The sequence below is a fragment of the Castor canadensis genome, chromosome X, assembly GCF_047511655.1.
Source record: "Castor canadensis chromosome X, mCasCan1.hap1v2, whole genome shotgun sequence".
Lineage (NCBI taxonomy): Eukaryota > Metazoa > Chordata > Mammalia > Rodentia > Castoridae > Castor > Castor canadensis.
Genome location: NC_133405.1, coordinates 104,986,777 through 105,004,538, shown reverse-complemented (window position 1 = coordinate 105,004,538; position 17,762 = coordinate 104,986,777). Strand labels below are relative to the sequence as shown.

General features: G+C 37.4%; 1 protein-coding gene and 1 non-coding gene across 18 annotated transcripts in view; both read right to left on the bottom strand.

Moving 5' to 3' along the window:
- Positions 1-17,762, bottom strand: part of Cask (calcium/calmodulin dependent serine protein kinase) — a 363,381-nt gene that overhangs the window by 33,683 nt on the left and 311,936 nt on the right. For all 17 annotated transcript variants that reach the window (XM_074063735.1, XM_074063734.1, XM_074063740.1 and 14 more), the window contains 4 exons: positions 14,047-14,235; positions 5,972-6,050; positions 2,038-2,123; positions 501-569 (listed from right to left, as the gene is read on the bottom strand). In XM_074063735.1, coding sequence (XP_073919836.1) covers positions 501-569; positions 2,038-2,123; positions 5,972-6,050; positions 14,047-14,235 — 423 coding nt within the window. The remainder of the gene's footprint in view (positions 1-500; positions 570-2,037; positions 2,124-5,971; positions 6,051-14,046; positions 14,236-17,762) is intronic.
- Positions 6,802-6,910, bottom strand: LOC141420101 (U6 spliceosomal RNA). The gene has a single exon (XR_012444795.1). It is a non-coding gene; the product is annotated as a U6 spliceosomal RNA (small nuclear RNA).

Sequence of the window (17,762 nt, the reverse complement as noted above, 5' to 3'; positions counted from 1 at the left end):
CATCCCTGTAGTGAAGTCAATTGTCAATTCATGAGGGACTTAACATTCATCTTGAGACCCATCACAATTATTTGAACAACTCTATCTCAACAAAAATAGATCACTTCTCAGATTCTTGGAAAGAAGAACTATCTATGTGATTTCTTAACAAGGGAAGTGAATGCACTTCCTGGAAATGTTACTGCAATTACGACCTTTTGTTTCCCCTCAGAGACTCCGTTTTTTCTTTATCAAGTCTTATGTCATTCTTTGAGGCTTCTCTATATTTGGCTTAGATTTCAGCCTGCAAAACATTCAAGTGCTGAGCTGAGACGCATGGAAGCAGGGTTGAGTAGGTGGACGGGACCTCCTCTGTTCCGTTATCTTTGTTGTAAAATTGGTGTGCAGTGATCTAACAGCACAGGCAGAAACAATTTCCCAGAAAGCAAAAACATTCAGCCATCAGCAGACAGTTAGTTAAGAACTCAGAAGAGATGGGGGTGGTTGGTTAGAGTCATTACCTCACAGGACGAAGACTGAGTACGGTAGCTTGGCACGATTTTGAAGGTAATACTCCCCCGCATTTCCCTCTGGAGGGGAACAAAAAACAACAGGAGAGTTCTCTCACAAACAGATGTTGCACACTTTTACACAGAAGAAACCACTCAAAACATGTGGGTGCAATTAGCATAAGCCACCTGACAGCACACAGCCCTAAAATGAAACCTAATTATAAGCCTGGGGCTGCTCAGGTTATCAGAAGTTTCTGGGAAAGGCCCAGGAAAGTCAAGGCTGATTGCCACAGTATCTAGAAATGAATGGTCTCACAGATCTCTCTGATGATTACCTTTTTACAGACATGAATACAAAACACTCTAAATGACATGCCTTGCAAAAGTGTCTGTAAATTGAACTAGATAATAGATTAAGTAATTACATGAAAATCTCATTTAGTATGCATTCTATGATGGTGTACTCCATAAAAACTGGCTTTTTCCTTTGTAATTTTGGCATTTTTTATTGTAACAAGTGTGTGGTGCTTATTTCACATTCAATAGGTAGTCATTACATGGGCAGCTGCTACACTGCAGTGGGAGGAAGCAGAGGAGGTCCAAAACATCTCCCTTTGCTTGCTGTAACAATGAACACAGGCAAGGTTCTGCCATTCTGTTGCTTCTTCTTCTTCTTTTTGTTTAAACCGAAGCCTAATTTGAACACACATTTTGATATGTATAGTCAAAAATTGCCTGGTCTGCAGTGACTGTCCTTCCCTTTGGGCTGCAGAGAGTTCCACTACAGCTGGCTATGACTCAGCTAAACAGGAAAGAGGTTTCTGACATTGTTGATGTCAGGAGACTTGAGGTCAGTGAGAAACTAGTTCTTAAGAACACACACTGGAAAGGTTTTCTTTAAATATCTGCATGTAAGAAGCATAAAGGATGGAAGGAGAGTGTTGGAGTACACTCTGCTAACGGTGGGCAAGATGTTTCCAAACTGTACTGCATGTAAGCATTTCCCTACTTGTCAGTTTTTATGAACGTGTGAAGTTCATGTTTACATAAATGATAGAAATACTCTGATTACAAATGACTATTCATATACTGGAGGTGTGGCTCAAGCTGTACAGCAACTGCTTTGTAAGCATGAAGCCCTGAGTTCAAACTCGAGTACCACCAAAAAAAAAAAAAAAAAAAAGAAAAGAAAAAATGTTATTCACAACAATGAAAAACAACAATAAACAAACAAACAAAAAATGAATACTTACTATTTGTGTTTCAAAAAATAAACTAGCTGGGTGCAGGTGGCTCCCTCCTGTAATCTTAGCTACTTGGGAGGCTGAAATCAGGAAGACTGAGGTTTGAAGCCAACCTGGGAAAATAGTTCTTGAGACCTCATCTCCAAAATAACCAGAGCAAAATGGACTAGAGGTGTGGCTCAAGTGTAGAGTGCCTGCTTTGCAAGTGTGAAGCCCTGAGTTCAAACCCCAATACCATCCAAAAAAAAGAGGGCTAATAAATTGAAAGTGAATGCTGGGAAAAGGAAAATTTCATTACTCACCAGCATTTTCTGAAGCTGCTCCACCGTTTGGTTAGCCACACTGATGCCATTGATTTCCCGGATCTCATCACCGACATGAAGTGTGCCTAAGAAACAACGCAGGACACAAACACGAAATGACATGTCCTTTTATAATAATAAAAGACAAAGGTAGGCATGAAATTTAAAAGTTAACTTATATATTGAAAGCCAATATTTCACAAAAAGGTACAAGTTTGGCTACAGCAGAATTATTTAACTCATGTAGTAAATTCCTCAAAACAGATACATATATTTGCACAAGACACCGTCTAGCTGGGTAGCCATAGAATCTGTTTATTTTTCTGAGAGAGGTCATGTGTACAGTGCTTTGAAAGTATGGCTTCTAGATTCAGACTGCCTGGGTTCAAATCCCAGCCTTTTTACTAGTTTTAAGATCTTGGCTACATTACTAAAACTCTCCATGCCTCAGTGAACGCGTTCTGCTATTGTTGCTATTATTATGAGACAAAGGTTGTCAGTTTTATAAAAATTGTGATATGATAATATCTACATAACACTAACTTACATTAAACATAATTTAGTCCTTTTCTAGTAATTTGGGAGGTATTTTAGCATCCAAGAACCAATTTTTTGTCATTGCAGTTTTGTTTCCTTATTTGTAAATGGTGCATATATTTATGTGCTGATCTGGATTCATTATGAAAAGCTCACAGTATCTTTTGGAGGTATGTACTAATATGCATATAAACAAAACGGTAAGATGCCTGAGATGGCTTAAGAATAACGTGTGGGGGGTGGGAAGTAGGACAAATATAGAAGTAATGTGCCCTGAGTTCAAGCCATGAGTTAATGGTAATTACAGATGGGCTATGGGTATGTGTACAATCACCATGCTATGCTGTCACAATAAAAATGAAATGAAAATTGGGGGACTTTTGTTTCTAACGTGTCTGATTGGGCACTCAAAGACTTTCTAACAATTGTATCCTGCTTACGGCATATTTCTTCAACAGTTACTAGTGTTCTAAAAGGAGTATAAATCTCTAAGAACACCTCTCATTTTCACCCTCCCATACCCACCACACAACAGAATGCTGTAAAGTGGACCCATCATGACAAGGTATGCATTTTGGGAAAATGCCACATATATAAATTGTTTAATATTCAAAGTCTTTTTTTTTCCTTTTTTTGGTGGTACTGGGCATTGAACCCTGGGCCTCACACATGCTAGGCAAGTGCTCTACCACTTGAGCCACACTGCCAGACCTTTTATTAGTATTTTGTTTTTGAGATAGGGTTTCACTATTTTTGTCTTGGCTAGCTCTGACTCTGTCTCCCCAGTAGCTAGTATTACAAAATGCGCACCACCATGTCTGTCTGTTTTTTTTTTTTTTTTGAGATAAGTTCTTGCTATGTAGCCCAGGCTAGCCTGGAACTCAAGATCCTCCTGCATCAGCCTCTGAGTGCTGGGATTATGGGTGTATGTCACCATGCCTTATTCAAGATCTTAATGTTATCTATCTTTTATAAATGATACTGCCCTTAAGTTTATCTTAATTCCTAATGTTTTTAAATTGGTATCATGTAATGCTTAAATATATGTATATGTTGTGTAATGTTTAAATCAAGCTAAACTTTTATCTTCTCAAACATCCAACATTTCTTCATGGTGAAAATATTCAAAATTTTCTTTTAATTTTTTGAGATATACAGCACACAATTGTTATCTATAGTCACCTAATGGTACATAGAACTTCTTGCTACTATCCAACTGTAACTATCCAACTTGTTTGACATCCCTCATCCCCTACCCCTATTCTTCCTAGCTTCGAGTAACCACTGTTCTATTCTCAATTTCTATGAATCAACTGTTTAGATTCGTGTGGTACTTGACTTACTTCACTTAGCATAATGATCTCCAGTACCAACCATGCTGAACCAAATGATATGATTTCATTCTTTTTTTAAATGAATGAACAGTGTCCTATGTGTATATGTAACACATTTTCTTTACCCAAAGATTCCATTTATTTATTTAGGCACTAGGGTTTGAACTCAGGGCTTCGAACTTACTAGGCAGGCATTCTACTGCTTGAGCCACTCAACCAGCCTCAAAGATTCCTTTTAAAAATTGGAATAAGACAAGGATTTTACTACACCACTTCCAGGTTGAAGATCCTAGCCAGTGTAGTAATGTAACAAAGAGAGTTTAAAGAAATAATGATGTTATGACTACTGAATACATAGCAAATATTAAAGATAATAAACAAAAATAAATACTGGACTCTAAATGTGAATATCTTCCTGTGTGGTTGCTGTACACATTGTATGCCTATAAGAACTCCCCTGAAAGCAGCAATGGTGTCAGACATCGTGTTGTGCACACAATGGTCATCTCTAACTAGGAGAATAAGGCACTAAAATGCTTAGGGTGTTACTTCTTGCTCTCTGGGGGTAGGGAAAGATTTTTTTCTTTTTTTTTTGTGGCACAGGAGTTTGAACTCAGAGCCTCATGCTTGCTAGGCAGGTGCTCTTACCATTTGAGCCACTCTACCAGCCCTTCTTTAGTGTTGGGTATTTTCGAGATAGGGTCTCTTGAACTATTTGTCTTGGCTAGCTTTGAACCATGATCCTTCTGATCACTGCCTCCTAAGTAGCTAGGATTACAGGCGTAAGCCACCGGCACCCAGCCAGAAAGAGGTTTTAAGTACAAAAATAACCCATCTTAATGAAAGGGAGCCTTTAGGATAGTATTTTTTTTTGGCTGTACTGGGGTTTGAACTCAGGGTTTCAGGACTTCATGCTTGCTAGGCAGGAACTCTACTGCTTAAGCCTTGCCTCTGGCCCCCAGGAGAATCATTTTTGCAACATCCTCTGCATATCAGTGTGTATAAATTATTCATTTCAAAGATACCTTAACGTACATGTCCAAATCCTGCCCATCTTTGAGAATCAACTGAAGTTTCACTTCCTCAAAAAAAAGAAAAAATCATTCTTGTTTTTGGTAGTACTGGGGTTTGAACTCAGGGCCTCATGCTTGCTCTGGCCACTCCAGGGCGCTCTGCCACTTAAGCTACACTGCTAGCCCCTTTGCCCTATTTATGTTGGTTAGTTTTTGAGATAAGGTCTTGTGTTTATGCCTGGGCCAGCCTGGACTGTGATCCTCCTATTTATGACAGGTATGCACCACAACACCCAGCTTTTTATTGGTTGAGATAGGGTCTCATGAACTTTTTGCCCTGGCTGGTCTTGAAAAGTTATTCTCCCCATCTCTGCTTCCCAAGTAGCTGGAATTATAGGCTTGAGCTACCATGCCCAGTCAAAAGATAATTTCTTCATTTCTATCAGTCCTTAGTGAATTACCCCCTCTGAATGACTGCACTTACTATAGCAATGATTAAGAATTTAATCATCAATTTCACATCTCTTATCATTTAATTTTTATATTATTAGCTATCTAAACTCTCTGAAGTCCTAATTTATAAATAGCATACCTCATTCCTGAGTGAATAAGTCCTTCTTAAACTGTTATTTAACTCTATAAAAATATATTTATATTTACATTCTATCTATGCATCTATCTATCTATCTATCTATCTATCATCTATCTCTACCCATCCATCCATCCATCCATCCATCTTGTATTCCAGAATGGATGTCTCCCCTACATCCTGGGCCTTACATGATTCTTTACTTTATTTCCCATGGTCTCTAATAAATCACATTCTAATTGTGGTCCAGAGGTGCTCCAAGCCAACAGAACTCTAATGCATTCTCTCTTCATAGCTACATTCTGTAACATGCACAGACAAATAATAAACGGAAGTTAACAGTAACTAAAATTCAAAGACAACTGAAACAGATCTTTTTGTGGCTCATAAAAACACTTCCTTCACTAGGCTATAGGAAACAAGTTAAGGAAGGCAAGGAAAGTGATACAGATGGAACTTACCTTGCCTGTGAATCATGCCCCCATGCATAATTCTTGCAACAATACAATGATTTAGCTCGTTCATTTTCAAAGTGATTCCCTGTTTAAAAAAAAAGGTTCAGTAAGAGTAGAATTACTATGAGGGCACTTCTTTTTATATTTGTGATTTTGCTGTAGATACTTTTGATAACAAAGGTTAGGAAAACATTAAAGAAAATATGGAAAATGAAGCCCCTCTATTACTCCACCACACAACATTGTTCTAGGGCAGAAACACTTGGTATTTTGATGTCTATAGCATATAATAGCATGCATACATTTTATGTAGTACTTTTTAATCTAATTATAATATGATCATTTTCCATGTTGCTTTAGTTCTCATGTGCCAGTTATTTTAAAAAAGTTTTTATTGTTTTATAATTGACACATTTAAAGTGAACAATTTGATAAGTTCGACATGTGCATACATGTGTGTAAACAATCACGGTGACTGATGTCTCACCCCCACACGTTTCCTCATGCCCACTGTAATCTACTCCCATCCTTTCATGCTTTTCCTCTTCATCCCCAACCACTGGTAGGCTTTTGCTGACTACAGTTTAGCTTGCACTATCTACAAATGGAATCGTACACTGTGAAGTCTTTTGGTTGCTTTCTTTCATTTGGCATAATTATTTTGACATTCTACCACATTGTTGCTTGTATGGACGGTTCATTCTTTGTTTTTGCTGAGTAGTATTCCATTGTATGGATGTGCCAGTTGGTTTATCCACTCACCCTCTGTGCTACTTCCAGTTTTTGGAAGTACTATTATAGGTAAAGTTGCATGTGCTTGTAACATTTTTTTTTTTAAAGATGTGGGGCATGTCATACATTCCCATATCATTCTTATACAGAGGCAATGATAATATTTTCTGTACTGCTAATATTTTAGTACACTAACATTTTCATATTTTGTTAGATTTGCTTTGCTAAAATTTTGTTTAGAAGTTTTGCATCTATATTCATGAGGCATACCAGTGTGCAGTTTTCTTTCCTTGTAATGTCATTATTTGGTTTTGGTATTATGATAATGTCTTCAAAGAATGAGTTGGAAAAAATTCCTTCCTTTTCAATGTTTAGACCTTGGCATTGAGGGTTTTTTTTGAGGGACTTTTTTTTTTCAGTGCTGAGGAAGGAACCCCGGGCCTTACACATATTAGGTAGGTAGTGTTCTACCAGTGAGCTACATCCTAGCCCCTGAGGGATGGTTTGTAAATATAAATTTAATTATTCAATAGTATAGGGCAATTCAACTTATTCCTTCTTAAGTGAGATTTGGTAGTTTCTATCTTCCAAGGAATTTTTCCATTTAATCCACATTGTTGAATTTATTTGCATAAATATACTTTTTAAATTTTCTTACTATTTAAAAAAAAATTCCTGGAGCACCTGCAGTGATGTTACCTATCTCATGCTCGATATTGGTAATTTGTATCTTCTTGTTTTTCCCAATCATTCAGTCATTTTTCTTGATCAGTCTGATCTTTTCAAATAAAAAGTTTAATTGATGCTCTATTGATTTTGTTTTCTCTTTCATTGATTTCTACTTGAATCTTATTTCTTTTCTTCTACTCATTTAGGGTTTAATTTATTCTTTTTATTTTTTGAAGTTTTAGCAAGGGTTTATTTTAGTATTTTCTTTCCTTCTTTTTTTTTTTTTTTTTTTTGGTGGTACTGGGGTTTGAACTTAGGTCCTCACACTTGCTGGTGAGGTGTTCTACTTACTTGAGCTACTTCACCAGCTAAGATTTATTTGTGTATAACAGGATAAAAGGTAGAGAGAAGTGGACCAAGCAGGAAATGGGAGTAAAGACTAAAAATGATCATTTTTATCTGTGGCATTTTACTTTTTGAGCTGGGAGAATATACAAGATCATGCCCCTAATCATTAGACAACAGGTCTGGATGGCTAAAATAGGTGTTGTTTATTATTCTAAAACAAGGAGATGTGATCTAGGCCTACCAGAAACACAGGTTGACAATAGGTAAGTTTTAGGACTTCCCTTTGTCAGGCATGCCTTCCAATTTTTTGACTTTACCCATTCATGAAGTTTACCGCTTCTTAACATCTCAAAGGAGAAGGCAGATGGACCCTTTATCTCTCCCTATTCTTGTAACTTAACATTAAAAGGTGGTAGGAGAGGCGCTACCTGCTCTGGTTTTTCAGCTTTTACTTCCTGTTTCAAATGTCTGAGTCTGGCCCTTTTAATATAAATTTTAATTTCCCTGTCTCCTCATCTATCCTGTCTCATCCCCTCCTAAATGACTTTGGGCCCTTTAATCTTAAAAGGGGTTACAGAGGTCACCAGTGCATTTTCTATGGCTACTTTGTGCTGAAAGTGGAAGTGTTAGTCCTGCCTAGAAAGGGAACCAAAACATTGTTTCTCTATCTTAGTCAGGCGGGGTGACATGGGAAATTCAGTTGTCAGGAAAATCAGTTGTCAGGCTGCCATGATTAGGACCAGAAGACATCAAGTTTTTCTTTTACTGGGGTCTATTCTTAAGTTTACTTCTGTCTGTTTTATAAAGTGATGTCCTAGTACCTCAAAAACATTGCGTAAGTTGTTATCGTTAGAAGTTGTACTTCTTGTGAGACTCAATTCCTAGCTGGTTTGCCAATCTTCTGTCACAGTTGAGGGATGAGGAGGTTACCCTGGCTTTTCAGTTTTTATGCAAAATCACAGGTATTTGAGAGCTACATGTGAAAAGCATTTCAAGGTATCTCCTGACAAAATGAGAAGCTTTATCAAGGACTTATTTTAGTATAACAGGATAAAGTAGGGACAAATGGGAAAAAAAAGAGAAACATTTACTGCAGGCAATGGGAGTAGAATCCTTTGATTTTTTAACATGGAAGGTGAGGTCATTGATTTGAGACTTTTTTTTCTTTTTTAATGTAGATATTTAGTACCATATGTGTCTTACTAAGTACTGTTTTAGTGGCATCCAACAAGTTCTTATTTACTATGTTCATTTTCATTCACTTAAAAATACTATTTAATTTTTCTTTTGATTTCTTTTATGAATGGGTCAATTAAAATTTTGTTATTTAGTTTTCAGATGTCTGGAGATTTTTCTTTCTGCTATTTATTTTTTTTGAAACAGGGTCTTGCTATGTAGCCCAGGCTGGCCTCAAACTCAATATCCTCCTGCCTCAGCCTCCTAAGTGCTAGGATTATAGATGTGTACCACCATGTCCAGCTTCTTCCTGCTACTAATTTATAATTTAATATCACTGGTATCTAAGAACATACTTTGATATTAATATAGTCACTCTACCTTTTTTTTTTAATGTCATGGTATATCTTTTTCTAACCTTTTACTTTGAAACTATTCTTTCTTAATGTATAAAGTGCATTTCTTGCAGGTAGCATACAATTGGGTCTTGCTTTTTATATTTTTAAGAAATCTAATCTGACAACCTCTGCTCTTTAAGTGGTGATGGACTATTCACATTTAGCATGATTACTGATCATGTTTGGTATAAATATATTTTCTTGTTATTTGACTTCTTGTTTCACCTAATTTATGTTTCCTTTAAACATTTTTTCTGCCTTTTTGGGATTACTTTATTTTTTATTCTGTTTGTGCTGTGTCATTAACTTTACTCTTCATTTTGTTGTTTCAGTGATTGCCCTGAGTTCAAAACCCAGTACTGACAAAAAAATCCCCAAAATATAAAACAAAAACACACCTTTGTAAAAGCACACTTTTACCTGATTTTTGTATTATTATTGTCAGACATTTTACTTTCACACATGCTGTAAAACCCAAAGAGTTATTTTTGTTTAAGCTGCCAAATATCTTTGAAAGAGATTTAAGTGATAAGAACTTACAAATTTATCCACATAGCTAGTGCTTGCTCCTCCCTTTCTGTAGATCCATATTTCCATCTGTTATCAGTTTCCTTTTGCCTGAGGATATCCTTTAATATTTCTTATAGTGTGGGTCTGCTAAATTCTTTTAGCTTTGGTGTGTCTGCAAATGTTTTTATTTTGCCTTTGCTTTTGAAAGATTTCTTTGCTGTTTTCTCCAGACTCTCACCTCTGTCCTCTCAATTCAGGGAGTCTGCTTGCTCTACCTCAGTTTCCTCTCTCTGTGTTGTGGTCTGGAAATTATAGGGGTCAGCTTGTTTGTTTCCTGTCTTTTAAGGATCACTGTCCTTTGTTGCTTGATGTGCAATGTCTCAAAAACTGTTCTTTCATGTAAATTAATGTTATATATATTTTTTCCAGTGGTACTGATTCAGGGCCTTGTGCTTGCTAGGCAGGTGCTCTACCACTTGAGCCACATCCCTAATTCTACTTTTTATATTTTTTCTTGTTGCAGATGAGAGGGTATGTCTTGTCCCAGTTACTCCATCTTGGCCAGAAGTGGAAATTTCACAGTCATATTTAATACCAGAATATCTTTTTTTTTTTTTTTTTGCTGGTACTGGGGTTTGAACTTGCTGGGCAAGTGTTCTGCCACTTGAGTCACACCCCACATGCCTTTTTGCTTTATTTTTCAGCTAGGGTCTTATGCTTTTGCCTAGGATCATAATTATCCCACCTTTGCTTCCTGAGTAGTTAGAATTACTGGGATGAACCATCATGCCTAGTTTGTTTTTTGACATAGGGTCTTGCTAACTTTTTGCCTAGGCAGGTCTTGAATTGTAATCCTATCCCTGCCTCCTGAATAGTTGGACTTGTAGGTGTGAGCCACCATACTCAGCTCAGAGTATCATTCTGTGGAGTGGATTACTTTTTGTTTTCCAATTATTCATTATTAAAAGGCAAGCTTTCATAAACATATTTTTGCACTAGATCTGGTTGATCCTAAGAACCACATAGGGAATTTTAAACCCATTCTCTAGATTTAGATTCAGGAGGTCTAGAATGGAGCACAAACATCTGTATGTTATAATAACAAGGTCCCTCTGGGAAAAGTGGCCCTGAATTTGAGGTTAAAAGTAGGAACTCCAATCTTGTATCTTCATCAGATAATAACATTCTGTCAGAAAGTTTCATGGAAGTATCTGAGAATTTATACTCTAACTTAATTTATACTATTTCACAAAATATAACTTGTCATGGTTCCTTTTTTGCAATTCTCAGAAATGGAAGGTGAGCAATGTGAAAGACAGAGTTTATCAAAATGTTTTGTCTTAACATTAAATTGTAATGTTCAAGCTTCATTTCCAATTTGTACATTCAATCAGAACATACAGCTAAGAGAAATATCCTTAAAAATGCTGTGAATGAATATGTAACTCAAATCTAATTTCATAAGGGAAATGTTAGCACAAGGGTGGTTCTACCTTTAACACTTATAGGTTGATGTATTCATTCAACCAACATAAATGAGAGCCTATTAGGGGCAGCCACTGTGCTAGGCACAGTCATGAATGAGACAGACAGGCTCTCTCACAGCTAGGGGACATTCACCTCAAATCAATTGTACTTAGCATTTTTTTATTCTGTCTGCCCAAACATTTCTATGTAGAGATGAACTAACTGATGGTCTCTCTGTTCCAAAGTTCACAAATTTTAAGGAAGGAACTGACTCATTGTGACTGGGGTGCTCATTCCTGAGCCTATCAGCACTTGAGGGCATTATGAGGGGGTGTACACTCCTGGCCTTTCCTTGTTTATACAAGCCTTTCCCCTACTGTGTAAGTTAGTTCAAGGGTAGTCTTTGTCATGTGCAACTACAGGAGTCCCAATTAATAGAGAAAAAATTATGACCATCATGCTATGAACCAGGAAAACACTGGATGTAATGAGGATATATTACCCTTGGGGAATGGATACATTATAGAGGGTCTCCAAAGCAAAAGAGGTTATATGGTATAATCTGCATAGTAATATAATGCTTTGAAGAAGCCAAGCAAGCAAATAAAGTCATCTTAAGTGCAATAGTGACTTCTACTCTTATTGACTCTAATATATTTTATATTTAACATAAAATAATTCCTGTTTTCATAGAAAGCAGTCAAAGGAAGAAATATACACCATCAGTATGATCACAGAAGAGAAAGGGGATTTTTAAAGGAGACTTTTAGAACAGATTCAAGGCCATTTTATGCTTTCTGAAAAAGTAAATCAGGGATAGAATTTTATGCTTTTACTTAGTCTATGTTTCTGTGTAGTAGTCAGCCTTCATCCAAAAGATCAAGCAACCGTCTGCTTCATAACATGATGATCACCACTTTGTGACCTCCTTTATGTGGTCCTGTCTGCCTTCCTGTTTTGCTTGACTGAATATTACCCCTCTTCCTGCTATCCCGCCCAGCCTCCTCTCCTCTCTAGCTCTGTCATACCTGGGCTTGTTAAACTGTGCCAAGCTGCAAATGTATTCACTTAATGTAGCCCACCCCATGGTAAGTGAGCTCCAGCTCCAGGAAGGGCCCGTGTCCTATCTGCCACTATGTCACTGGCATCTAATACAGTGATCTGTGATTTGTGCATGGTAGGGACTTCAACATTTGCTGACTGGGTGAAGAAACACCTAAAATGATTGAATGTAATATTTCACTTTCCGAGCTAGGAGGGATCTTGGGGATCATTTACGCAAGTGTGCTTCTAGAGATGAACAACCTGAGGCCTACTGACATGACATGATCTGCCCAAGGCCTCAAAAGCTGCCGCCACCATGCCCATGTTCGTAAGCCAGACCTGCCTAGAGAGCAGCAGAAGAGGCAAGGTGATGTGCATGTCCCCTCCTGCTGCCAGATAATATTGGACAACTGACAAAGAACAGCTAATAAGAATTATAACTAGAAATGTCTACAACTGCAGGTTCTCTGGAAATTGTGGTCATTGTAGTCACTGCTCTGCAACTCTTCCTTTGATCTGCAGGGCAAATGGTCAACTTTCTTAAGTATGTATTTTGTTTTTCTATTTACCAAGAGCCCTTTTCTATGCTGAGGAAAAGATGAACGCCTATGTTACAATGGTTTCTTTTCCCCTTTAGTTATGATACTTTCTACAAATTTGTCTAATGTCTACTATCTCAAAGTCACTATGTAAGTGTTCCTTTAGTTATCCAGAACTAAAGCTTAAGTGTCATTGTTGACCTTTGTTTCTCCTTCATTCCCATTATTAAAGTGTACTGATTTTATTCTTTTGTGATTTCTTAAATCTGTTTGCTTCAGTAACAGCCTCTTTACTGGTCTCCCTAGATCTACTCTTGTTTCCTCTAATACGTTCTCTAGAGTGATGTTTCTAAAATGAAAATCTGGGCTGGCGGAGGGGCTCAAGAGGTAGAGCACCTGCCTAGCAAGTGTGAGGCACTGACTTGTGTGGTTCTGTCCTGGTCACTTGCTTTGCTGTCTACAGTCTAACTACCACAGTGCCTTCTTTCCATTTGGAAACTATAAGACCCTTTCCACTGCCAGGTTTTTGCACATGCTATTTGGCTTGCCTGAACTGTGTCCCCCCATATTCTCCCTGCATGCCGGTGCTCTGCTCAGTGACTATGCAGAAATCCTCCCTTAATCTCAATCTGTGAGGATCCTATGAGAATGAGGGGGAGTTCAACATCTCTATTCCATCTCTCTTCCTCAGCATGGAGAAAATTAATCCATATTAAGTAGGTAGATGTGAAGGAAAGGAATCTTATTTCAGAAATGTTACTCAATTTTTGAATTCCTTCTAATTTAGTCTTTCTTCCTAATTTTGGTGGAGGTAAAAGATCTGGAAAGTAAAGGGTTTTTTTTTTTTTTTTACAATGTATTAGACATTTTTTTCAAATTTTTCCTTTCTTTGCTTTCCCAGAGGTTTTTACATTTTGGAGAAACATGCCACCATGAGTTTTTTTTTATTTTTATTTTGATAGGAAATTGTGAAGGGAGAAGTGAGAAGGACCAGCACATCTAGGAGCTGGTATCAGACCGAACAATTCCTGCAAAGGGTGGTGGTGGTGGTGAGGAACCAAAGATCCAGAAGGTCATTTCTCTAGAACATTCATGTCCTATTTCCCTCCTCTCTCCTACCAGCAGTATAGGCTGAAGTTAGTTGATTTAACTCAAGCTGGAGTTTATAAGAGCAGGAAAACTGTCTTTTCCTACTTACCATTGGCTCATCCGTATTCTTTTGGAACTGTACCAGCCGGACTCTGGTCACATTCTCCATATCCATGTCTCCGTTAGCACTTTCTGGAGAATCACCATTTAAATACGGAGAGGTGGGAGGAGGTGTGACCCTCAATGCTTCATCGCTGTAAACTTCATGTGCCACTACGTCATGAGTCTGAAGTAAGGCCTAATATTTTTATGAAAGAGGGAAAAATTTAATAGTATCAGTATTCCAACAGAAATCTATTATGTAAACACATATAAAATTACTCTTTACTTCTCAAACGTAACTGTCATCTAAAAAGAACTCAAAGTGCATTATAACAAGACCCCAATTTTGTCACAAATAATCAGATAGGTGATTTTTTTTTGTAAAAAAGAAAGAATAAATTAGGGAGCAAATTAATGAATACATGTGTTTGTTGGCTTCCTCAATAAGAAGTGTTATCTGATGCTATGAAAATGTATCCAACTAACTTGTTCTGATAAAGTCTGATATACTGAAATTTCAAATAATTTAGTAGAAAGAATCATGTATAAAAAGAGCTGGTACTCAGGCGCTGGTGGTTCATGCCTGTAATCCTAGCTATTTAGGAGGCAGGGATCAGGAGGATAGGGGTTCAAAGCTAACTCAGGCAAATGGTTCAAGAGACCCTTTCTCAAAAAAACCCATCACAAAAAAGGGCTGGTGGAATGACTCAAGGTATAGGCCCTGAGTCCAAACCCCAGTACTGAAAAAAAAAAAAAAAGGGCTTGTTCTAGGGATTAAAACTGAAATAAATTAAAAAAGAAGCCCTTTTTGCGAGGGGTACCCTCGAACCTTGATCCTCCTGTCTTTGCCTCCTGAGTAGATGATATTACAGGCATATGCCACTATGCCTGACTCTCACTACACTTTTTGTGCTATCATAAAAAAACCTTGAAAAAAAAGCATGAGTATTTGAATGAGGATGTTTATAGTAAAGAGAGTTTATAGTTGACTATCCATCTTTTTGGAACTTTATATATTTTATGCATTTTAGTTTTATACATTTTGTATTTTTTGTATGCTAGCTATAAATTTAGTTTTACTTTTATCTGTAATCTATGTGGTATTGAAATAGCTGCAGATAATGAAATTCAATTAAAATTGCTTTAAAAGTATAACTTTAGCATCTGAAGTTATTTAATTAAAGACTTCTCAAAATCTTGGCTTGACTACTTTAATTTTAAAGGCATGCATGCAAGGCAAAAACAAGGTAACAATGTGGTAGATGTGCTGATTTGTCGTCAGTAAATGATATGCTTTGAGCTGGGTGCCGGCGGCTCTTATTTGTAATCCTAGCTACTTGGGAGGCCCAGACTGGGAGAATCACAGTTCAAGGCCAGCTTGGGCAAGTAGTTTGAGAGACCCTATCTCTAAAATAACCAGAGCAAAATGTACTGGAGGAGTGACTCAAGTGGTAGAGTGCCTGCTTTGCAAGCATGAATCCCTGAGTTCAAACCCCAGTCCCACCAAAAGAAAAAAAAAAAGAAAAAGTTTTCCAGCAGAAATGGCAGATACTCCAGAGTGGCCCTGGGGTGTTGGCTTCCTCACTGGAGCCCTGGTGGCACCACGCACTGGTAATCCCAAACCCAAGTGTGGAGGCTGTGCCATGTGTGCAAGTCTTTTTCTCATTTAATTCTGGATACTTTAAGAATCTAAGACTTAGGGCAGAGAGCAAAAATCAGTAATAGACCAACTAGAGAGCTTTATCTGCTACAATCACATTCATCATATCTAGAGATGCCTTTCCTAACTAGTATGTTTGAAAAACATGAATCTTGGAAGTTGCATGGGGTGGAGAAAATGCTTATGCTGCTTTTTGTAGGTGATTTCTAGTCATCTTTTAAAAATTATGTAAGTAGGCACTTACACTTAATGTATTATTGATAAGGAAGAATGAGCCCACAATCATAAAATAATACCCAAACTGAATTTTTAAAAATGCTTCAATTATGTCACCAAATAAGGTCATACTTGATATCAGCTGCAATTTGCCACTGTAAAAAATTATTGCCACAAAATAAAGCTAAATCTCAAGGTCTAATTCACATGCAAACAGAAAATGGGGCATGTGTAAATTGATTTTTTTAAGCTTAAAAACATATAAAATAAAAATAAGGAAATTGAAGTTTGAATATTTTCTTCAAATGTGTTATACAGTATGATTGAGCAATTGTTACTAAGCTGAAATAGCTGTTAGGTTTTTTTGAGACAGGGTCTTTTTTTTTTTTTTTTTGAGAAAGGGTCTTGCTATGTAGCCCAGGCTGGCCTCTAACTCACAATCTTCCTGCCTCAGTGTGCCAAGTGCTGGAATTACATGTGTGTCCTACTGTGCCTGGCTATTTTAGCTATTAGTTTTAAATACATAGGAATCATGTGATAGGAAAGAAACACTTTTGTCCTGTAGTAAGAACATGTAGAAGACAACCAGCAACTGTAGACTAGAGTAACAGAAAATCTGACTACCAAAAAATGAATAGGAAAAATAGGAATTTTAGGTTTGAGATGTGTTTTAATTAGAAATCATGAAATGTACTACTTAATAATGAAACTTTTGTGGTGACCCAAAGTGAGTTTAGCTATCTTGTTTTTGGGAGAACCAGGATGCCAACTTTGTTTTAAAAGTATTCCATTCTAGATCCTATTTTCCTGTATCCATCCTTCCTTCCTCCCTCCCTCCCTCCCTCCCCTCCATTCTCTCTTTCCATACTGGGGTTTAAATTTATGGCTTTGCACTTGCGAGGTGGGCGCTCTACATCTCAGTCACACCTCTAGTCCTTTTTGCTTTAGTTATTTATATCAGATAGGATCTCATATTTTTGCCTGGGCCAGCCTCAGACTGTGATCCAACCACCTATGGCTCCCACGTACCTGAGATGACAAGTGTGTGCCACTGCACCCAGCTATTGGTTGAGGTGGTGTTTCACAAACTTTTTGTCCTGGCTGGCTTGGAATCACGATCTTCCTGATTTCCACCTCTAAGTAGCCAGGATTATAGGCACGACCCCTGTACCTGCCCTGTAATTGTGCTTTTGAATTGCAGTTAAGTAGATAACCATGTACCTTTTTCTTCAGAAAATTATCTTCTCTAGTTTAAGTAATGTAGTTTAAACATTTATATTTATAATAAGTGGCTAAATAAATACAGGTGCTATTTCCATTTTCCATATAGTAGAGATGAATAAAGAAAGTATAGCTTTGTATTGTAAAAAAAATAGATGAATTTTTTTCAATATATCAACTAGGTTCAGAGAACTTTATCTGCCAAAATTTTGTCCATTTTAGCTCTTTGTGATTTTGGTAACATGAAGAGTCTCAGTGATGTAGTGATGTAAGGACTATACTATCAGACTTGCTAGGCAGGCACTGTACCACTTGAGCCACTCCTCCCAGTAGGACTATACTATCAGAAAGGAAATCCCTTGTCTGAGGTCTACACAGTCCCTGCCTCATTATAGCTTATGTTTACATATTCTCTGACTGTCAGTCAGTCTGTCTCTCTCTTTGTGGAGGTACTGGGGTTTAAACTCAAGGCCTCACACTTGCTAGGCAGGCACTCTACCACTGAGCCATGCTCCCTGCCCTATCTACTCTCTCCTGATTGTATCATTTCTCTTGTGCTTGATTTAATTTTGTGTTGCTTTGGTTATCACGGCTCTAGGAACTTAGGAGTATACTACGCATATGTC